At 40.4% G+C, this 23,691-nt stretch overlaps 1 protein-coding gene across 1 annotated transcript in view; it reads left to right on the top strand.

Moving 5' to 3' along the window:
• The window catches only part of MMP16 (matrix metallopeptidase 16), a 218,859-nt gene extending 199,233 nt beyond the window's left edge, over nt 1-19,626 (top strand). The window contains exons 9-10 of the mRNA XM_054984945.1: nt 1,298-1,413; nt 16,229-19,626. Of these exons, the coding sequence (XP_054840920.1) occupies nt 1,298-1,413; nt 16,229-16,563 (451 nt within the window). The 3' untranslated portion in view covers nt 16,564-19,626. The remainder of the gene's footprint in view (nt 1-1,297; nt 1,414-16,228) is intronic.
• The last annotated feature ends 4,065 nt before the right edge of the window (nt 19,627-23,691 follow it).

The raw sequence follows: 23,691 nt of genomic DNA, 5'->3' as shown, positions 1-23,691 counted from the left end.
CTGATCAAGCCAAGACTTACTTAGCTTTGGGATGGTTGCTGCATCTTTTTTTAAATTAAATTTATTTAAGCAATAAACTGTAAACATAAAAGATAAGAAAAAAGACGATCTTCTAAGAACCAAACCAAACTAACAATGCATATAAACAAAAAGAGAAAACAGGAAAGGAAACTAATAAGAAAAAGAAGAGGATGTAAAGAAAAATAAAAGAAAGACTAAACTACAAACTAGGTTCTGATTTTTCCATGACAAATATATATCATTTTCAAATTCTCACTTATTCTGTTATGAATAAATGCCCTCTTTTATGTAGTTCATATTCCTTATTCCATAAATCCACATACCATCAAATCGATTTAATGGTAAGATGGGATGATTGCTGTATCGTGTCATCCAACTATACCATTGAAAGGGAAAACAAAAACACTGTTACTTCAGTGTTCGAATCCTTGTTGCTCAAGTCTTTGGATGACCTAAGTTGGTCTTTGGGTCTTTGCCTAGGGCTAAAATTGAAGCACAATTCAAAAATAAGTAATATCCATAGATGACAATATAAAAGTCCTAAATTTACCTGAGGATTCTTCGCTTTTCAGACATCTCACAGTTTCCCCCCAGTTTTTCCACTTGATCATCCACGGTGAAGGTCAGCCATACTTAGTATATTCACAGTGCCATCCTTAACCAAGTTACACCTTTCTAAGTACATTGAAGTCAATGGGCGTAAAAGGGCGTAACTTTGCTACGGGTGTCACTGTTGGTTACTTTGATTTTTGTGTGCTTGATTTGTGTTCACTGAAATATTTCTTTGTAACTGGAGCCTTATGTACGATATGCACCATCTTGAATTATTTAATGACATTGCATGGTTGTGTAACAAAAGACTTCTGTAATGCATACATAAGAGAAAAATTAAGACTGGTTCAGGAACCTTAACTCAGAATTCACCAGCTTGTATGTGATTAAAATCTTGACTGAAATAATACTGTAGATTTTGGCACATGATGTACCTTGTGCTGCTTTGCAGAAGCCTTAGGCATAAGAATTGTTCTGATTATACATAAGCCAGTTGTTGATTCAGTTCTCAAGCTATACAAATCTCTTATCTTTTGGTGCTTACTGGAAACAGCTGTCCAATCAACAAGCAGATAAATTGTCTGTTACCTGGATGTATATCTAAGCAGGGCAGATCTGGTTGCCCTAATTTCATCTGTTTATCTAGTGCCTCATTCTTTTCACAATCTGTACTTTTCACGATAGATATTGATAAATGCAGGTTTTTTACTTCTTTTTGTATTAGGTACTGGAGATATAGTGAAGATATGAGAACTATGGATCCTGGTTATCCAAAGCCAATCACAATCTGGAAAGGTATCCCAGAATCTCCTCAGGGAGCCTTTGTCCACAAAGAAAATGGTATGTTATTTCTTTGTGAATGTTCTCTAATAAACTAAATAAATTCTGATTCCCATCAGCCTGTATCCAACCGTGCAGTTCTAAAGACTAAATGGTACTTGGTTTTTTTTTTTATAAAAGGGGACAGCAGTTTCTGTCACTTTGTCCTTCTATGGCAGCCTATTGAGCCTTTCCAAATTTTATTTCTGGGGTTCAGTTGCCCCTCTGAAACAGCATCAGGGCAGAGTTGAAGGTCTGCAGAGGACAGAATCAGTGGAAGTCACTCCCCTCTTTTAAGAAAATTCGGGCATGTAGTTGGATACAAGCTGCCATTTTTAATTTCTCCTTTGTACAAACTCGCCGGTTATCTTAACTCGCGCTACATTGTAGCGACCTGTCTGTATCCATAAAGAGAATCTTCCTTTATTCTGATTTCTAATCACTGGAATGTTCAGCAATCCCTAACATGGCACCCATAAGTGCCTTGTCGTCTGGCAGTGTATTTTCTGGGGTCTGTGTGTTTCCCTGCTGTCCTGCTTCCTGACTTTTTATACACACCTCCTTTATCCCTTTTCAAATTGCCATCTTCTATATCCTTTTTTGATCTGTTTAGTAGGATTCCTCTTTTTTCCCGTTTCCGTTATTTTCCATTCATGCTGTACCCTTGCCTTTTCTCTGTCCCTTTCTCTCATGAGAGTCTCAGTCTTTTACCCTTTCCCCACACTATGCTCTAGACATCTCCCAGCAACAGCTGCAGCTTAAAGGATAACAGACACCTGAGCTCATAGCTTGGTTTTTTTTTCTTCATTTGGGGCATATGTTTGCTTGAAGCTACTTTGCCACAACAACAGCTCAAGCTCATACCAGTCTGGTGAGTTTTCTATGTGGATTGGGCTACCTGAACCATCCAGATAGTATCCCTTACCTTAAAATTCCAAAAGAGTGTGCGGGATTGGCAACTATGGATCCATTCCTGATTAATGGTGCCATATCATTCCTCTTTAACATAAGGTAGTTATTAACTAATATGTCTTCCTGACCTTCTCATTTAGTAAAGAGTGAAGCTTTTGCAGTGCCTTTTTCTTAGAGTCTAGCTTGTAGTCACTTAACTAGGCATTTGCCTTTCTTCTGTGATGAATCACAGTGCTTCTTAAAACCAAAAGCAGGTGATTCTTGTGCCCCTTGAAATTGTGCCCTTGAGGGTTGGTGCAAGAAATATGGTGGCAAGTGAGAACATAGGTGTGAACTTGAAGTGGGAATCTGTATCAGGAGGGGCAATTGGGAAAAATCGCCTATTTTCACTGGTGGGAATGTCTTCCACTTGCATAGAATATGGTTATGATCCATTCTGTATTGTGTTATAGTCTTGCCATCAGCCAGTAAGGGACAGTGCCAGTTCCACTCAAGAACTACTTACTTAAGGGTAAACTGTTTTTTCCAATAGTCCTTGCTCTAAAACAGGCCTTGGATTGCAATTCTACAGCTGCCTTATGCTGGGTGCAGATCATTAACTTCTCTACCTCAAAGATTTCTGTGGCATTTCTGATTGGCAGAATTGCAGTGAAAAGCATGAAAGCCTACTGCATTATGAAAAATATATCCCCACAGACTTACAGTAAAATCCTAAACAGAGTTACTCCAGTCAATGAATTTAGAGTTGAAATCAATGAGTTTAGACTGGAATAACTCTGCTTAGGATTTCACTGTTAGAGATGCACATTTTGCTTGCATCTGTAGCATTGATTTTACTATAAATAAATAAATAAATGACCACCACTTACTGTAGCTTTTTAGTTTTTGAAACTGTTTTAGGGTTCATATTTGAAAATGTGTCTAGGTGGAAGTTCAAAGGTCCAGCTTTCTCCATAAAGTGTCTTAAAAGAATGTAACTGTTTAAGGTGCTTTTAGGAGAATGATATGAAGAACAGGGGACCTCTTGGGTTCACTTTGCAGCACTCTAGCCCACAATCTAGAATAGAGAGCAGGAAAGCTGCTACTTCTAGATTCATTTTAATTCAGCTAAGATTACAATATGCTTATGGTGAACAGAGTATGCCTTATCATAGGACCTTGCTATAATGCATCCTATTACATCCTTGGTCATTGATGGAATCTGTACACAGCCTGTTGGCACAATCCCATTGGTATCTCAGCCAAAGGGGAGGAGCCTAGCACACTGATAGTTCAGTAGCCCTGGGGAATAGATTTAAGATGACATCAAAGCTGATTGAAATATTGACAAATATGACATCAAAGCTGATTTAAAGACTGGCAAATGTGTGGCTATAGTTTCAATGTATTTTATATATCTTTTAATACCTTCTCTCTTGAACTAAGATGACATACCACGGTTCATACGTTTTGGCCTCTATATACTGTGGTGTATATGCTGGCTGCTGCCGGTCTTCATTGTATGCATGTTAATGCTTGCCCTAGGGCTGCTGGCAATTCAATGGTGTAGCCTTTAATTGCATGACTTTTTGATGCCTTTGAGGAAGAAAGAAGGAGATGTAATTGTAACCAGTTTCAATTACTGTGTGCCTCCAGGACTGCACATGTGATTGATTTATCAGAGATTGATTTTTTTTGTTTCTCTTTCCCCCTTCTTTTACCAATCTCTAATGCTATCTTATTTTCATTTTCCTGTAAAAGATATAAAGCACCCCCCACCCCTTGTTAAGAGTATTTATTCCTTCCTTTGGATCAAATAACTAATTGCCACAGAAAACTTTTTTTTAAAGAATATGGTTAATCGCTTCCTTGCTTTGAATCTGCTTCATCCATCAATAGAATTTCTTTTCCTGAACCATGGAGTTTGGCTGGAGAATTTTTTATTTCCTTTTCACAGCAGGAAAAGAGTGCAGGCAGATGACAGTCTTACAAATTTCAGCATAAAAAAATAGATATAGTGCATGATTCAAATTATACTGGCACACAGTTCCACATGTACAGGGCCCATACCATTCTGTTTTGTTGTATATACATATACAGTTGTATGTGTGTTCTTCTTAAACACACTGCCATTTAGTAATTACCTTGGAAGTCATAATTAAAGCACTGGTACAAATATCACAGTAGCTTTAATGCCAGTATATCTCACTGATATAGAGTGCTTGTGTAGTACAGTGCCATTGAGCCGAGAATGTCAACAGAGTTTCTTGTCTATCCAGGTGGAGGCCTAGGAAATTGATTTAGGGATACTTTAATGTTATAACAAAATACAGGCTGCTGAATTTTTTGCCACATCTTTCTTAGAATGTTGGAAGAACATACTTATATGCAAAAACAGACACTAATGAAGCTCTTGGAAGCATTGTTCCTTTTGAGGGGATTTTAATGAACTTTGGGGGCTCAAAACATGGACAGAGAGTTGGAGGGTACAAAAAGTTTAATGAAAAATCCATTCCTTCTGCCTTTCTTTTTCATTGTCATCCCCACCTGTTTTGATGCATTTGTCTTTACCCACAAGATATTAGAGTAAAGGCAAGAAATCATAGTTCCTCTCCTGGCTGTGACTTGGCTTCAGATGGTCACATGGCCAACTTGTACTGGCTAAAAGGCACAATTACTGGCCCCATCAGAGAGAGAGTGTTGCTTTCTGCCTCTCTGAGATCTTATGGGGTGGGGGGGTGGATTGCCACCTATAATAGGAAAAAACAATTGCCATCACCAGTAACCAGAACTAAGTGTGTTTGTTCGCAACAAATCATCAATTTTGCATCCTGCAAACATGGAGGCAAATTTGGGAGGGTTCTTTTGGTTCAGCCAAGGCTTTTTTGTTATTAGTAGAGATGAGCACGAACAGAAAAACAAACAAACATGATGTTGGTTGTTTGTTGCCATCCACGAACATGGCCCTATTCATGAACATGAGTGTGGTTGGCTGTTCATGGGGGCCAGCAGGCTCTCCTCCAGCCATCATCCAAGTCAAGATCCCTACTGCACCATTCCCAGAAACCTGAACTGAGCAGGCACCAGGAAAGGTACCAATAATAAATAATAGCTTGGCCCCAGAGCCTGGCAGCAGCCCTGGAACTTGAAGAGGTAGATCCTTATCCCACCACACAAAGAAAATTCAAGCTTCAATGCACTCTCTCTATCAAAGTGCCAACAGCAGCTGTCTCTCCACTGTCTGCAAAGCCAGAGCTAGGAGCCCCCCTCCCCCCTGGCCTTTGCTCCCTTGTTGTAACAAATTTGGAGCTCCACACTTGAAAGGAAGACCTGCCTATCAAGCTAAATTGGGCTTAGATTGGGGTTTCCAAGGCAACAGCAGGAGTTCAGACAGAGTTCAGACAATCCCTGCCTAAGTTGCCAAGGGAATTGATTGCAGGTGCCAGACTGTCTGGCTTGATGAACAGCAATGAACGAGGCTTCCAATGACCACTTGTTTGTTTAGAATGGGGCCTCACGAACAGCTTGTTTGCGAACAGCAGATTGGGCTGTTCATGGCTTTTTTTTGTTCGTATTGCTGATCGTGCCCATCTCTAGTTATTAGTACTTTCTGGTTCTGAGTACTGGCGCCTTTTTCAGGGCTCTCTGAAGTCCTGATCCCTGTGTCCCACACAGCCAGAGAAAGAGAGAAGGGACCCTCAAGAACAGCCAAGTGGGGATCTGCAGAGAAGTGGGAAATTGATGGAAATTGGTGCTACTTTATATATGCATACTGGCCCTTTTGTTTACAAAAAGGGCCCTGGGTTGAGCACTACCAGGAAAGCTCAGCCAATAGCACCACTCACTGGCATCAGTTCTTTAAATGTTTAGATACAAGTAAATGCCCTTTAAAATGTTTTAGGTAGCATCACATTACAGTGGAAGCATGGGGCTTTGTTCTTTCTCTGTAATGTGTGAAACAGTCTTTAGGTCATACTGAACTCCACAGGTTTCAGTTACTAAAAGACTGGCAAAGCAACATGAGATCTTGACAGACAATGATACTAAGGAGAAAACAGCTTTTCTGTTTTTTGTTTTTTTTTCCCCTCAGAGCCAAATGTAAGAAATCCTTAGGGCTTTTGGAGAGAAGAAAATAAGTATTGAAAGTTGCCTGGTGAAGCCTGCAGGAACAGTGCTGTGAATTGTTCCCCAGGTTCCCTGCATGGCTCAATTGGCGATTTCATCAGGAGACAAAGGAACAAACAAGGATACAAATGAGAAATGCAAATCCTGCTTTTGGAGAACTCTGATTAAATTTTGCCTGAAACCATTTCCCTTCTACTTCTCAGATAACGATTTGACTTGAAATTGCCCCAGACTGCTTGAGGGGAGAAATTTCAGAGGAACTGCTTCCAATTAACCAAAATCTTGCATTATTATAGCACTAATACTTTTACAATGAAATCCTAAGCAGAGTTACTCCAGTCTAACTGGAGTAACTCCAGTCTAACTGGAGTAACTCTGCTTAGGATTTCACTGTTAGCTTCCTAGTTTTGTTTTGGGAAGGGTAAAAATGTTTGTGGATGAATCCAAAGCAACAGAAGCAGGAAACTGTGAAATTAAGTTCCTGTATCTTGTGTCCACATAATAGAGAAACAAAATGGGGAAACTTTTTTTTTTTACAGAACAGGCTTCAATTGCTGAAGAAATATGTACAAGCTTTTGAAACACAGAATACTAACACTTTCAGCTTTTATTTGGCATAAAGCCTTAATAGATTTCAGCAGTACTTTTATTATTTTATTCAGAGCCAGCAAGACAGCTAACAGTTAAACAAAACATTATACAAACATATCACAAAAACTATAAAAACAAATAAAACCAAAGCTAAAAAATACATTAAAAGCAGATGAAATAGTAATAGGGTATGAAGGAGGGATCACTGAGAGAATACCAGATGAAACAAAAAAAAAGTCTTCACCAGCTGGAAGAAGGCATTGATAGAAGGAGACAGATGGATATCCCTTGAGGAAGAGCAAAGGCCGAGAAGCTCTCTCTCAGGTTGCCTCCCACCAAATCTCAGATGGCAGGAGCACCTGAAGCACAGCCTCAGATGATGACCTTGATGACTGAGTAGGTGGTCCTTTAGATGAAAGTATACATTCAAGGGACCTGAATTTCATTCTGCCTGTGTTGTGTAATCATCACAGTGTAGATCTCCCCTACCATTCATGTTGATGTTTCCAAAATAATGTTCATATGATTGCATTCTTAGACAAAATGTGGGAGCCCCAATGCAGGAAAAGCAGGCAGAGTTTTAGGCTTGCACCACAGAGACCTGCTTTACAGCCCCATTAATCTTGCTTGGATCAGTGTTAGGTCATGTGGTTTGCATGTTGAAGGCTCAACCCCTAGTATCTTCAGTTAAACGATCAGGTGGCAGATTATATGAAAGACATCTATCTGCACAGTGGACCTAATCACCTTGAGTCCTTCAGTAGGATATAGATATAAACCATTTGAGAAAAGGTCTGTGTAACTCAGGAAAAATGCATCCTGTTTCATGGAGAATAGCCCAATAAGTCAGCTTATCTAGTAAATATACATCTCTCATTCTTTGTGAGAAATATGGCCCCAGCTGTCTCAACCAAACATCCACAATACTAGATGTGGACCTAGTTACTCCGCAGTTTCAGCAAAGAGATCTGTGTCCTGTTATAGAATTAGAATCTGACTTCAGGTTCTAGGATGGTAGACAAATACCCATGTGGAATATTGGTTTCTATCCAACTCTGTCCAAATTGAAATACAAACACAAAATTTGCCAGAATCCAGGTTCAAAATAAGATGTCCCAAATATTTATGGATATCTTTATTTTATTGTTACTTCATTTATACCCCACCTTTTACCCAGTACAGACCCAAAGCAGCTTAGATCATTCTTGTCTCCTCCATTTTTATAGCTGCATGTCTGCAAATATATCTGAAAACTAGGGATGCCAGCTCCAGGTTGAGAAATTCCTGGATATTTGGGGGTGGAGCTTGGAGAGGGCAGGGTTTGGGAAGGAGAGGGACCTCAGCAGGGTATAATGCTATAATGTTCACCCTTCAAAACTGCCATTTTCTCCAGGGGAACTGATCTCTATCATCTAGAGATTGGTTGTAATTCTGGGAAATTTCCAGCTGCCACCTGGAGGTAGGTAACCCTACTGAAATCCCACCGTCCCAGTAAGCTGAAGCTGAAGATAGGAACACTTCTTTATCTATGAGCTGGAGGGCCAGCTCTTAGCTATTCTGATGAGATTCAGTAAGCCCAGAACCCAGAGAGAAACACCAAAAACCTGAATATAAATTGTCAAATATGCATACATTAAGATGAAATAATATTCATTTATTTTTTTTAAGAGAAAGGCCCACCTCACCTCTGGTATTTGTCAGTTGCCCCCATTCCTTTATCTTCATGGAGGCTTGAACAACTGAAATTGGTAGTGGCATTCCCCCTTAATTAACTTATTTTTTCACTGTACATTAAAAGACTAAAAGCTACCATTAAAAAAAAAGTTGAATATTCAGAGAACCTGAAACATCCTCAAAAGGGCCAGCCCTCCAATCCCCCTAGTACCTATATGCCCTAGATTCAAATATAATCTGTACATTTTAAAAAATATACTAAATTTCTAGCTGCTTGCACAGGAGGGAGAAGGAAACTGTGTGTGGCTATTGTGGAATATGTGCAGCACTGAAGGAGATGAGATGCTGGCCAGGCAGAGGAAATTCCACAGTAGAGAGGTCAGAGACGGAAGTTCTTAGTTAAGACCAGGGCTTTTTTTTAGCAGGAATGCAGTGGAATGGAGTTCTGGAACCTCTTGAAAATGGTCACATGGCTGGTGGCCCCGCCCCCTGATCTCCAGACAGAGGGGAGCTGAGATTGCTCTCCACGCCCCTCGGTGGCATGGAGGGCAATCTCAGCTCCCCTCTGTCTGGAGATCAGGGGGTGGGGGCACCAGCCATGTGACCATTTTCTCCGAGGGCAACCCACTGAGTTCCACCACCTCTTTTCCCGGAAAAAACGCCCTGGTGAAGACAATATCAAGAGAGTGCCCACGGCAGGGGTTGGTGGTTGAGGTCAACAGAACAAATCTGGAGCAGAAGAAAGGAGGCCGTTATGTCAGAGATCTTGTAAATATGAACATGGATGTCTCTGAGGAACAAGGGTGTTTTCCACAGAGGCTCATGTGGTTCCCCCATTGCTGGTGCAGCAGCCAGTATAACACAGCAGCAATAGGTCTTCCACACTGCAGGTTTCTCTTCATTTTCTCTGCCCCAGTCCCCCAGCAGTGACTATCTATTTTCCCCTCTTAAAGTCTGAGAAATGGTTAGAGAAGAGTACCGAGCAGTGGATGTAAATGAGAGAATTTGAAAAGCAAAAGTCCAAATCTTTAACTTTTAGAGGAGAGGGAATGTTCAAAAGGGAAGCAGGTTTTAGTGAAGACAAGTTGATGGAGAGATTGAGAGAAAAAATATTATAGAGGATCACTACATTCTGGTGAGGAACTTTACAGTTTCAGATTGCATAGGAGAAAGGAGAGAAAGGGCTCCATTAGGGCACTGGGAGAGAAAAGGCGGCTAGAGGCTAAGAAAAATACAGGTGTGTTTAGACTGGAAGCTAAGTATGAACTTTTTCATATGTTACAGTGACATGTATCAGGCAGATGCTATCTGTAATCCTCTTCATACACATGATCACCATGTACTAAAAAGGACAATGCACTTATTTGTGATGTGTATTCAGCTTTGGTATGTGTGAAGTGATCACTGGAGTTTTCAAAATTCATGTTTATGTGCCAAGAATGTTCACACACATGAAATATGTGGGTTGCCCTGTTCACACATTACGGTGCCTGTGAGTCCGAGGAGAACTGAAGGTGGCATACACTTCATTTACTTGCAGTTAGTAAGCTCAATGCCTCAAAAGGATTCAAGTGAGTGAATTTGACAAGAAAAAAGGAGTAAAAAATAATATACAGTCTTACTGAACTTTATTGTAATTAACCACAGGAGAAGCCTGTCTCTGGTAGTTGTTCAAGAGGGCCACTTTAGCTAATTGACCAGTGGAGTGTTACCACTGCGGAACTACCCCCACCCCTTAATGCAGGTCCTGGGATGCAGTTGGGGGTGGAGTCACATGCTGAGGAGAGGTGTTTTGAGTAATAAAGGAGTATGCAGAAAAAGGCACTCTTACTGTGGGCCAAGCTACACATGACGAATGACACTTGAACGGCAAGTGGATTGAGTGGAGGGCAAGTGAACAGGGAGAAATACACTTGCCGTTCAAGTGTCATTCGTCATGTGTAGCTTGGCCCTCTGAAGAGATTTGGAGTCCCTTGTTTAACTGGCCCATATTGATGTAGTAGAGCTTCTGGGAGAGTGTTTTGATTCTATGAGTGTATTTGACATCAGTGAAAACTACATATCTTTTTTTTCTCTTTTTGTCCTATTGAACTATATGTTCTGTCCTGGATAACCCAGGTGAGCCTAATCTTGTCAGATCTCAGAACCTAAGGGTCAGCCTTGGTTAGTAATTGGATGGGAGACCTCCGTTGACCTGTATAATATTTCAGCAGCCAACAGCATTATAGTTGTTTTAAAAGTCACTATTGTGCTAAAGTTTGGTTTTTGAATATAGTACTCAGATTTACTTGGATAATATAAACTACAAGATCCCAAGAGTCTTGTCTAATGTCATGTGCCTAAACTTTCAGAAAGAGTTTTATATAACATAACAATGCAAGGATTTTTTAAAAAGTTGTTCCATCATAAAAGTGAGAGCCAAGCTACAAGTGATGCCTGACACAGGTTGGACATTTGTCAGCTTCCCTCAAGTTTTGATGGGAAATGTAGGTGTCTTGGTCTTGCAGCTTGGCTCTCCATTTAATTGAAGTTTACAGAGCAGCAGTCTATGGGAAGGAGAACATGCAGTCGGGAGGGGAGTGCAGGTGTTGGGCTCTCGCCGGGCGCCCCTCTTCCCCTTCACTGGGTGTGTGTGTGTGGGGGGGGGGGTGTTCTGGAAACTTCAGTTAAATGGAGAGCCAAGCTGCAAGACCAAGACACCTACATTTCCCATCAAAACTTGAGGGAAGCCGACAAGTGTCCAACCTGTGTCAGGTGTCACTTGTAGCTTGGCTCTGAAAGAGCCATGAGCTTTTAAGTACATTTTAGAACAGTCAAGAAGATAACAAAACCAGAGAAGTCTAATTTTTGTGTCAGCTGTTGAAACAGATATCTAATTCCCTGTCTTCTGCAACCAGCACTTTCTGTGAAGCCCAGCCTTTTTCCTAATTACCTATAAGACTGCAAGAGGTATAGCATGAGATGAAGCAGCTTCCAGCTGTTTGCATGCCATTCATAAACAGTGGGAGGAAATTTGCCCATCAGGAAAGTTTGTTTCATGCTGGACTGATGCCACTGTTCAGCTGGGACAGTGAAATGCTATAGAATTTTTTGGCAGGGAGGCAGCCTTTTGCAATTAGGCCCCATTTGTAATTACCCTGGAATTCTGAATGATCAAACTCCAGCTCCCCGCAGAAAATATGAAGCTGTGTACACCTGTTTTGGGTTGGCAGCATATTGTAGCATTTCCTCTCCAAGTTGTACAAGTACCTTGGAACAGAGTCAGTCCAGGCAGCTTAAGAGAGAAGGGCAGTTCAGATGGTATAACATAGCGTTGTAATTTCCTTGAATTGACCAGTGGTCCTGAGCTGGGCAGGGGCTCTTTGAGCAAGGTGGACTCAGGTTGAGTGTAGTTTGTGCAAATGTCAGGTTTTTTAAAAAAAATAAAAATCAAAGCATTAATTCCTGCCAGTTTTCTAAGTGCAGTTGCCTTTGTCTTGCCCACTGCCCCCACTTTCTGACACCTTTTTTTCATTCTGAGATTTTTTCCCCCTGTTATTCTCCCAGGTTTGTAGAAAAATCCCCCCTATAGTGTACATGATCCAGTTGTGAGGATGTGTTTTTAATCCACATTCAGGTGGATTAAATATGCAGAAACAAACTGAATATAATGTTTATAACAAAATATTAATTATTTAAGGTGAAATTGAGTAATTGTTAAGAAGTGATAGAAAGTGGATTTGTTTTTAAATTACTTGTAATTTTAAATTACTTGTAAAATTACTTGTAGAGTAATTTTAAAAGTATTCACTTTTGTCTGTCCTGGACCTATTCCCCCAAAGCTTTCATTGGTGCCCCTGAATTCTAGTATTTATAGGAAAGTGAGAAAAAGGTTTCTCTACTTACTTTCTCCACTGCACACATACTTTCACAGCATTTTATCATGTTTCTTTTTCGCTGTCTGTTTTTTCCTGAACTGAAAAGGCCCAGACTCTCCAGCCTTTCTTTATAGCAAAGCTGCCTCAACCCCTAATCTTCTTGGTTGCCCTGCTTTGTACTTTTTTCCAGCTCTGGAATATCCTGTCTGATACAGCAAGCAGATCGTTAAATTAGTCCACCATTCCCCTAGATCTCCTGGTTGCTGAGATTTTGGGATCTGAGCAAAAGGCGTTGCTGTTCCCTTGTAGCCTTGTGCTACCTTAAATGGGGAGGCACTGTGGAACTGTGTATGGAGTTGTTATAAGCATATTCTGCTTATATGACAGTGTGTTAGTGATAAAGTCCATCGAGACCACAGCCCATGGAAAGGGTTTTTAGTGGTTGCAACAGTCAAAGGGTTTTTCCCCTTCTGGATTTTCCCGTTGTACACCCTGGACAAGAAGATACATACTGAAAAATGTCTTTTCTCATAGTTGGCCACCAAAACTGCCTTTGTACAAGATGCAAGGTTTTCAAACATCCAAAATGCCCAGGCAGCTCTCAGGCTGGCTGGGATGTATAATTTATCAGTTTTCTACCAGTTACCGTCTTCCTCTTTTTTCAGGTTGGCTTTCGGTACATTTTCCCCGTCCTTTTCCATCTCCGTTTTAACTTTCTCCCCCCATGCAGGGAGGCTAGGTGCCGGGCTTTTTTGCGCAGCTTGGCTGCTGGTAGTCACCGCCCCTCCCAACTGGGCTGGTGAGAACATCGTGTCAATCACCTCCTCCCTTTGGCTTTCATGTTGGGGCATGCATGAGAGCGCATCTGCCAGGAAGTTAGATTTGCTGGGGAGGTGCTTCAGAGTGAAGTTGAACTTGGAAAAGAATTCTGCCCACCTTTACTGTTTGGCGCCTAACGTGCGGGGGGTATGCAAAGCTAGGTTTTTATGATTAGTCCACACTTCAAATAGCACCTTGGCCCCCTCTAACCAGTGCCTCCAAGTCGTAAGCGCGAATTTCTCTGAGGAAGCTTCTTTTTCCCATACAGTCCAGTGGCGCTCAGACTCAGAAAACTTTTTGGACACATATGCACAGGGATGCAATGTTCCCTACTCATCAATTTGTAGGAGTACCCCGCCCCCAATCGCAATGTCGCTCACGTCCACCTGTACGATAAATTTACGGATCTCATCTGGGTACTGCAGGACCAGCTGTGAGGTAAACAGGTTTTTAAAGTGATCAAATGCCTCCTGGCATTCTTTAGTCCAGTTTAATTTAGCACTGGGTTTGGTTCCTTGAGGTCCCTTCCCTTTTGTTTTCAGTAAGTCAGTTAAGGGTAAGGAGATCTGGGCATCGTTTTTTATAAATGGTCTATAGAAATTGGCATAGCCCAGGAAGGATTTAACTGTCTTCTCATTTTGGGGGGGATCCCATCCCAGTACGGCTTGGATTTTAGCTGAATCCATTTTCAGTCCGTGCCCAGATACACAGTAACCCAAGAAGTCTAACTCCTCCTTGTGAAATTCACATTTAGACAGTTTTACTGGCAATTTATGCTTTCTTAAGGCTGTCAGCGCCTTTCTGACCAGCTTTACATGCAAATAATAATCTTACGAATAAATCAACACGTCATCAAGGTAAACAACCACACCTTTGTACAGGTATTCATGCAAAACTTCATTGATTAAATTCATAAAACCCCCAGGGGCCCCTTGTATTCTGAAAGGCATATTCAAATTGCCCCAATGGGGTGTTAAAACAGTTTTCCATTCATCCCCCTCCCTTATTCTCACTCAGAAGTACGTATCTTTTAAATCTAGTTTAGAAAAAATCTTTGCTTCCGCCACCATGCTCAATAAATCTCTGATAAGCAGGAGGGGGTAAGCATTAGACGTTGACACAGCATTTATCCCATGATAGTCTGTGCATAGTCTTAGCCCCCCACCTTTCTTCTTGTGGAACAATACTGGTGCAGCATGGGGGGAGCTGGCTGGGCAGATGAATCCTCGCACCAAATTTTTATCAATGAACTCTTTCAGTTCCTTTCTTTCCCTCGGGCTCATAGAATAGAGTTTCCCTTTAGGTAACTTCCCCCCAGGGATTAGTTCAATGGCACAGTCTGTAGCCCTGTGTGTGTGGGGGGGGGGGAGTTCATCCCCTTCCTTTTCATCAAACACTTGCTTTAAGTCCTGATATTCAAGGAGGATTTGTTCCACCTCTTCACTGGTTAGCAATACAGTATCTAAAGCAGGGGGTGCGTTTCAGCCCCATTCATAGGCCCATACATGGCCTATGCAATTTCTCCCATCAAAATGTAGCTTTCCCGTGTTCCATTTGATGTACGGATCATGGTCCCAAAGCCACTGGTTCTCCAACACCAGTGGATATTTGGCAATTGTGCTAATTACAAAAATTCTGGATTCCCAGTGATTTCCCATGCCCATTGGGACCAATTCAGTTTGATAGTTGGCAGGATCTCCTTTCATGCGATATCCATCCATCTGCTTAAACATGATGGTCTGGTATAGTTTTATTATATCCAGTCCCAGCCCTGTGACTAGAGCTGGGGCTCTTAAGTCCCGAGTGCAACCCGAGTCAATTAATGCTTGCACTCTCACATGAGTCCCCCTTTTAGGGTTAATTAAAGTTACTGGCAGAAAAAGTAGGGCCCCTTTTTCTCTCACCTTCCTTGGTGCGGTTGTCTTTGGGATCTGCTGGCGGGGTTTTTTATGGCAAGTTGTTCTTGCTTCCCGACAGTTGGGTGGGTGGGTCCTCCTCTCCCTCTGAGGGGTCCTCACCCACCTTTTCCGGAGGTTCGGTAGCTTCCAAACCGGCTTCTAGCCAGCTGTGTCTTAGTGGTGCCTTCCTGGTTGAAGGTTTAGGTGGAGTCGTTGTTTTCCTCATGGGCCAGCTCCTCCCAGTGAATTCTCATCTCCCCAGGCACTGGGATGCAGTGTCCAATGCCCCTGCATTGGATGCACAAGCCTCTTCTCCAACGTGTAACTCTTTCTGTCTCTGGGAAGGGTGGTTTGCGCATCATTGGCTCTCTTCCTCTGAGTTCCAAGGGCGGTTTCCTGGCTCCCGTTGTTGCATCCTCACGAGCTTCACTACCTGGTCTTGGTTTTTGACCTCACATGCCAATTGGATCCATCCCAGAAGGGTTCTGGGGTCATCTTGTACTAGCGCTTTAGTGAGTAGATCAGTGTTTAGTCCATTTCGAAAGAACTCGATCTTAATTCCTTCATGATAATCACGCACTTTGGCTGCATACCGTCTGAACTCGGCTGCATATTCACGGACCAGTCTGTGTCCTTGTCTTATGGTTTATGTCTCAGCCAGTTTAGTCCCCATCAACATATATTAGGATGTTTTGTTCTCATGGGTCAAGTAACAGTCATGTATGTCTTTACTGTGGGTTTTGTGAGAAGGGTGAATTTGCAATGGGAAAAGACCTTTTTTTAAAAATGCCTCTACCAGTTCCATGAATGTAGCCAAAATTGGTCTTGTCTTCCTGACTGCAGTACCTAATGACACCCAGTAATGATTTGATTCCATTTTAATGGTTACTATTCACTCTCAATTTCAGTAGTTTATTGCTAACACTTGTGGATTCTAGAAATTAAAATATTAACATAATTGTACTTTTTTCCTCCTTTCAGGCTTCACATATTTCTACAAAGGCAAGGAGTACTGGAAATTCAATAACCAGGTGCTGAGAGTAGAATCTGGCTATCCTAGATCCATCCTCAAGGACTTTATGGGTTGTGATGGACCAGCAGATCGAGACAAAGACCGACATAGCCCTCAAGATGACGTAGACATTGTCATCAAACTGGACAACACAGCCAGCACTGTGAAAGCCATAGCCATTGTCATTCCCTGCATTCTGGCCTTGTGCCTCCTTGTCTTGGTTTACACTGTGTTCCAATTCAAGAGGAAAGGAACACCCCGTCACATACTGTACTGCAAACGTTCTATGCAAGAATGGGTGTGATGTAGGGTTTTTTCTCTCTCCCAGGAGTTTGTGGTAACTTCAGATTCAACACAAGAGCTGTTATGTGGTTTCCTAGCTAGGAGCAGGCATCTGTCCGCCTCGACCAGGGCTGATCTTTAAAACCCGGGGAGGGGGCTGCCTGCCCTGCACATGAGTGAGAATTCACTCCGGTGGGAAGCTTCCGTCATATACAGTATCTGCCGTTTCTCCAGTCCTTTGTCTTTCTTTGTCATTCGGTTCTAGCCTTTCCTCTGCACGCTCAATACCCAATGCAAACTATCAGGATTTTCACTAAAGAAGAGGAAATATCACAACATGAAAACAGGAATCTCCGGTGTCTCTTGTGGGGGGAGGGTATCTCCTTTAAAGCCTGCTCCCCTTTGAAAGAGTTTTATGTGAGGTTTTAAAAAAGAAAAAAATGTAATCAGTTTTTTAAAAAACAAACAAATGCAGCAACGATAACACAACAATCACAATGGAACTTTTCAGGAAGTGTGAAGACCCAAAACAGCTTTGTCTCCAAAGAGGATTGCTTTCTGTCAGCTGTGGATATAATCCTATACTCCTACAGATAATTTTTGTCAAGTGGGAGACAAGGATGACACGCAGGATTTCAGACTGTCTGGACAGCCATTTTCCAACAAACAAGGGGCCAAAATATCTGCAATATAGTAACAGCCTTAATAATACATTCATTTTGTGTTTTATACAGCTGTTCTGAGCTATGTCCTCAATGTTTTAACACATTTATATTCATTACTATATTCAGATAGTATCTTTTTTATTGATTGGTTTATCTTTTTTGTTCGTTTCCTGTCTCATCTTTTTTAGTCTTTTTCCCTCCTGAGTTGTACCAGGCCAACAGCCCCAGGCCTTCCATAGGTCTGTCAGGAACATTTATTTTGAAACCAGAGTAGAAAGCAGCAAGAGTTTGAAGTAGATTGCAGTGAACTAAGGTGACACTTAATGTTACAGTGAAGCATAATGCTGATGTTGGGTATGTAATAGGTGACCCTTTGAGAACTATACAATTTCAACATCTGCTAGCATTGACTGACCAAAATTATAGATCCACGCAGCAATAGTGCAGAAAACCTCAGTTTAAAGAGATCCCAGTTTCCAATACTTATCTCCTATTAGATGGTCCCTAAACCATAACAGATTCATAGAGACCGGTCTCCCTCCTTCTCAGCTTCACTTTCTCTATTGCCCTTCTTTCTGCTGCTTCCACAGGTCTAATGTTGGCTGTCACTTTCCAATATGAAATTGCATGATATAATGAAACATGGCAGCTGGGGTCAATATGTTGGCAGGCAACAGGACTAGCAGGTTTTCATTACAGGACTGATTGTAGCCCTGTTGAGATGTTAGGAAGTGGGCTATCCTGCTGCCACACAATTACAATACTACTAAAATAACCTATAATTTTAATTGCTTGCACTTTTAATGATAATATAACAGAAGCAAACTTGGCCATTAGTTTGTGTGATTTTTTAAACAAATAATTTGTAGAATTCAAAACTTACCTAACTACAATTTTGACCTCTCTGCTCAGGATGTTATTCCACACTAGATACAAGCAATTCCAGATATCCTGCCACACCTCTACTGCTTTCCTTCTCATCTTCCTGTAGCAGTATCTCCAATGAACCAGACCCCAATATTCCCCATGCATTATGTGTATGTTCTCAGTAAAGAACAAAATGGTCTGCACATGTTTCGTAGTACTCCAAAACCAGCTTGATCAGAAACAATGTTAGAACAAAAGAAACTATTGTTTAAATCATAGGAAATACTTCTATTATACCACTTTCATAAAAAATTATTCTTCATCTTCAGACCAAAAGCACCAGGGACGTGAGATTTTTGATGTGATCAGGAAATCTCATCAAGAGGTGGAATTTTCCTGCCCAAGAACTGGACTAGCTATTTAAATTTAATCTTGTTTAACTTACAGTTTATTAAAACCTTACTATACAGGATAATGAAAGATGAACATGCGCAGGTGTAGTGCACAGTCTTACCAAAATCTAGAAAGCAACAGTCCTGTTACATGGTTTTTAAAATGTGATACCGTTTGAGTGTTTGCCTTAGTTCTCAAAGGGTCAACAAGATCTGTGGCATTTATCTGTGCATTAAACTGCTGACAGAGCCAAGGGACCACCAAAGCATTATGTCATCCTGTGTAATTTTGTGCTAACAGCAGTATTGTCATTTTCATGTGACCTGCAGAGCAGGTTGTGTATCAACATTTTTTTCCTAGAGAAAAGTCAGCAACTGACAGACCTCTTTTATTGATTTTAGGAGCTGCTTCTTGCAGTCACAGGCTTTTTACAGTCACCGAGCTGTGAACTTATTAAAGCTTTTCAGAAAGAATGCACCCCACCAGTCAGATTCCTGGCTTCTTATGAAAGCTAGGATTCCAGGTGGGTTAGCTTTTGAAACAATGAACAGCTTGCCTTGAACTTTATTGATATGTTGACTGTCATTACTGAGTTAAACATTGTTTTCTGTGAAAAATCCTTTGCTGTCTGAATTTCCTTACCATGAACTGTTTGATGTCTTTGCTCTTTGACCTTTAACTTGCAAACTGACACAATCTCAAAGGGAAATCTGGTGTTGCTGATCCATTTGGATTGGGACTGGGCTTCTTTCAAAAATAAAAAAGAGAGGCCTGTTATATGTTGTCCAAACATTCACCTGTTTTGTTACTAAGGACAAAGGGTACAATATTCTGGGAAGGGCCATGGGAACGAAGAAGCAACAGTCTTGGCCAGCTTCCTTTTTTTCCATTGGGGAATATAGAGAAGGACTTCCCATGAAATATGCCCAGTATTTGCAGCAGATAGCTAGATGGAACAATTGCTATGTATACATGCACACTCTAAAAATGAACTGCGGTGGAAATGAATTTCTCTTCAGTGCAATTTTCTGCACAAAACCAGTCCTTCCTACAAATAACTCATTATAAATGTTCTGAAACAAACAAACAAAACTAAAATACTTGAAAAAAGCCATAATTGGCTTTTACATAAAAGGTTTTTTTATACTAGACAATTTCTTACTGATTTCTTAATCCACATTACTGAATCATTTTTTAGAGAGTGTAAGTATATATACTATTATTTTTTGGTAATGAATAGCTCGACTGCCTTGAATTTATATTTATATTGAGCATAGCATGAAGATTAGTATGCCTTTTTATTCAATTAAAAATAATTTGGGGTTTTGTTTTATTTGGAATCGAGGGTTTGTTTTATAATTGGGTGAGGCATGCTATACAGCTTTGAATTTTTGTTTCTTTGAATGTAAACAGATGTATGGATGGGTGAAAAAATGAGGAGAAAGGGGTTGCTTTATAGCACATGTGCAATGCAGATGGCATTTTGGAGACTTCTTCAAGGTATTGTATATGGTATGCTAGAAGTTGCACTACTGTGAGACCATTGCATTACCCTGGTATGTCCATTTCAGGTGCTGCTGCAGGCATCCAGCAATCTATTACAGCTGCAGACACAGAGCTATGTGAGCAGTACTTCCATTTCTGTAAACACCAAGGCCAGCAAAACCACAAGGTGGTTATGATTTTGTTTCAGGCAATTATACTCTGCTGTAGGCAAAAAAAGACCAGTCTCTTTGTTCTTGCTTTTGTTTGTTTATTTGGGATAACTAAAGCTATGGCAAAGTTGGTTGATTTCTATTGTTTGGGAGGGGTCCCATGGCCAGTATATTTGTTACCATGCAAGTGTAAACATTAGAGAATGCCAGCATTCACATGTGAATATTGGCAGTCCTGAACAAATGTTAGTGTCCGAAAACTTAGAGGTGGTGGGTCTTGTTCATCCCCTAAATGTGATAGATAATGTTCACTGATGTGTATCTGAAAAGTGGGCAAAATATCTCTTTTTTTGGACACTCCCAAAATTCTTTTGACAGTGTCAGCAGTTACATGTGAATTTCAACTTTTTGGACCTTCACTGCAACATATGCTTTACCTGTCAGTGATTTCATTTTTTACTATTCACTTGAAAATTTCACTTCTCTTTCAAAGTCTGTTTCAAAGCAGCTTACATTTTCAGTATAATTATTTCTTCAAAAACAATGAAAGAGACAATGAGCATGATGCTGGCTGATTTTTTTAAAAAAATAATTAACATAAATACTTATATTTGGAAGATGTAATATGCAGTAATTATGCAGGAAGTAAGATAATATGTAGTGCTTGATATAAGATACATCATGGCTATGTGAATGTGTAATAGTGATCTATTTAAAAGTGGATTATATATTGGGTGAATTGGGGAAAAAATGTTTGCCATGCAGGTCAAACAGTGAAATCCTAAGCAGAGTTATTCTAATCTATGCCCATTGAGTAACACTGCTTAGGATTTCACTGAGAATTGGGTCAGTTTTTCTATTACCTTTTTTTTTCTTTTATGGAAAGATCATCTGATAATTTTGTCACAAGAACTTATTGCCTGTTTATTCAAAGGTAGATAAGGAAACATGCATGTGTGTATCTAAGCACAGGAGTCCAGAAAATACAGGAGTGAATTTAGAAGTTTAGATAATGAATAAAAAGAGTAACAACTCTGAATAAAAAGGAGGGGGTGACAACTAATTAACACTTGGTTTGCAAGCTATAGAACTCATTTATTAAAAAGACTGCTTGTTGCTTTAACCTTCAGTGAAGGCCAAAATAGGAACTTCAATTTTAGAATTTAAAAAAGGGGTGAAAAATGAGTAATGAATAAAAAGAAGATGCTTATATGCAGCAGTATATTTCATGATGTTTTTAATACAAAGAAGGACAAGGCCTGTGGCTTCTGAAAAACTGACAGATTTACTGTCATAGGAACCTGCTTTGTCAGATGCATGAAGGGGAGAGTGAAGGCAATATATCTATAAACCTAGATTCCATTTTTAATACATATATCTGTATTCATATGGTCATAATCCACACTGGGAATTAGTGCAATGCAAAAATACAGATGTTATCTATGTGTTACAATCTATCAAGACAGTTATAGTGTGTTTGTAAATTGATGAATAGCACAATTTTCTTTGCCATAAAGGAAGGGGAAGTCTTTGAGCTAACCATTTATCAGGGAAAAATATAAGAAACTTAAGTAAATACTTTTGAAATTTACTTGTCAGGCTGGAAAGAAAAGAACATGATCTTGCTCCAGAGGAGCTTTTTCAAATCTCCCTGAGTTTAGTATGTGTTTTATAACTTCCTAGTGACATTTTTGTGGTTGCAATGGGATTGTAAGTGGCATTCAGTACAGGGGGGAAGTATATGCAACACATCAGTGCAATGAAACTTAGTGTTGAGAATCCCCATATCTAGCACTGTTCTGGAGGTGATTAGCAAACTGCTGATGTTGCTGTAGTCTCAGTGGAATATACTAGTACACAGAATCTGTGACCCAGTGTAGTGTATATTGCTGCACTCGAGATCCCTCTAGACCCAAAACTCTATCATGCAGTTCAAGCCTCTGCATGTTTCCTTGGGAATAAGTTCCCTGAATTTAATGGGGTTTATGTCCAAGAAAGCATTCATTGGGTTGCAGCTTAGTAATATTGTGTATGCTATTCAGACCATTAGCTCTGTCGCAGTTCTTTTGGTGATTGCTTCAAAGTCTTGTATTTGAGGACTGCAGGTACCACCACAGCTATTATTTTATTTTGGAATTCTCTATTTCAATTTCCTCATGTCTTAATGTTAATAAAATACTAAAACGGGGGATTCTGGTAAGAATACAATACATTCATGTAGACCCTTGATGTCTAACAATCAGCAAGTTTTAGCTAGACACCGGAACTGGCACCAGTAACAGAAGAGTATGCTTGGTATAGTTATTAGCGATAAAAAGGGCTGTATGTTTAGAAGATTGAACATTTGGCTAGTAGAGTTTCTAGCCGTAGATTCTATCATCTTTTGCCCTTTCATAGGGCAAGTGGTGAACCAGTTAAACTATACAAGAGCATAAAAATGTCAGCCATAATAATGGGGGCCATATTTAATTACAAGCAAAATACCATCATCTCTTACCCTGCATAACAAAGACAGTGTTCACTCTCCTGTCTTTTGATTTTTTTTAGTGACCAAATGGTAGGATAGTAATTTTCTTTAGATTTATATAAGGAATGGGATACATCTGGTCAAGAACTAATAGCTGCTGTCTTTGCCTGTTTCAGCACTAACAGCTTACACTTCTTCCATAGTGCATTGAACAGATGTATGACTACCACACCATGGTCAGCAATGATCCATAAAAAGGAACCAGCAATTAGTTATGTGTAGCCCTAAAAGAAAATTTGGACACGTTTCCTGTTCTTGTATAGCCATGAGACAGAGAGGCAAACTAGAAGTTATGGTATCCACAGGTCTATCCCGTGGCCACTGATGCCATTTTAGATCAGAACTTGTCCATTTAAAAATGTTTCAGCACTTGAAAGGAGGGAAACAAGATAAATTGCTGATTGGGGGCTTGCAGTATTTTTAAATGGCAGAGTTCAACTCTAAAGTGGCTCATGTCTTACACAGCAGGAGCAACCCAATGCAAGTCTGCGAAATCTATGTGGCCATCAAGGACAAGTCCACAGATAATTCATTAACACACACATTTTGTGGTCTAGTCAGTATACATTCAAGTAATTGCTACAAAATGATACTGTGTTACTTAGGAAGCCACTATGTTGCCATCATCTGAAAAAAAACCATATTTGTAAGACAGATATGGCAATTCTACCTACTCATGAACATTCACATGTAGCAGTAAAAAACTCCTACATTGCTGAGCTGGCTGTGCCATGGCTGTTGCTCATTTTTCCCACCAGAGAAACTGCTCTAGATCGGTGCTCAAACTGCACCTCCACAAATCATTCTGCATCTGTATAGCAGTAATTTGCTCCATTCTTAAATTGTGCTTTCCTCAGGAATTTTGATATGGCCTGGCTTTCACTCAGGAACCATATAAATCAGATTACCGACAAAACACCCTCTCAGTTAGGAAGGGATGCCAGAAAACAGCTGAAACATCACGACACCAGGAAATGTGTGTAGAGTTCAGCTTCCTGCAGAGGTAAATGAATGAACCAGAGATCATGCAGGAGGGACCTACT

The sequence above is a fragment of the Eublepharis macularius genome, chromosome 7, assembly GCF_028583425.1.
Source record: "Eublepharis macularius isolate TG4126 chromosome 7, MPM_Emac_v1.0, whole genome shotgun sequence".
NCBI lineage: Eukaryota > Metazoa > Chordata > Lepidosauria > Squamata > Eublepharidae > Eublepharis > Eublepharis macularius.
This window is presented reverse-complemented; position numbering and strand designations above follow the sequence as displayed.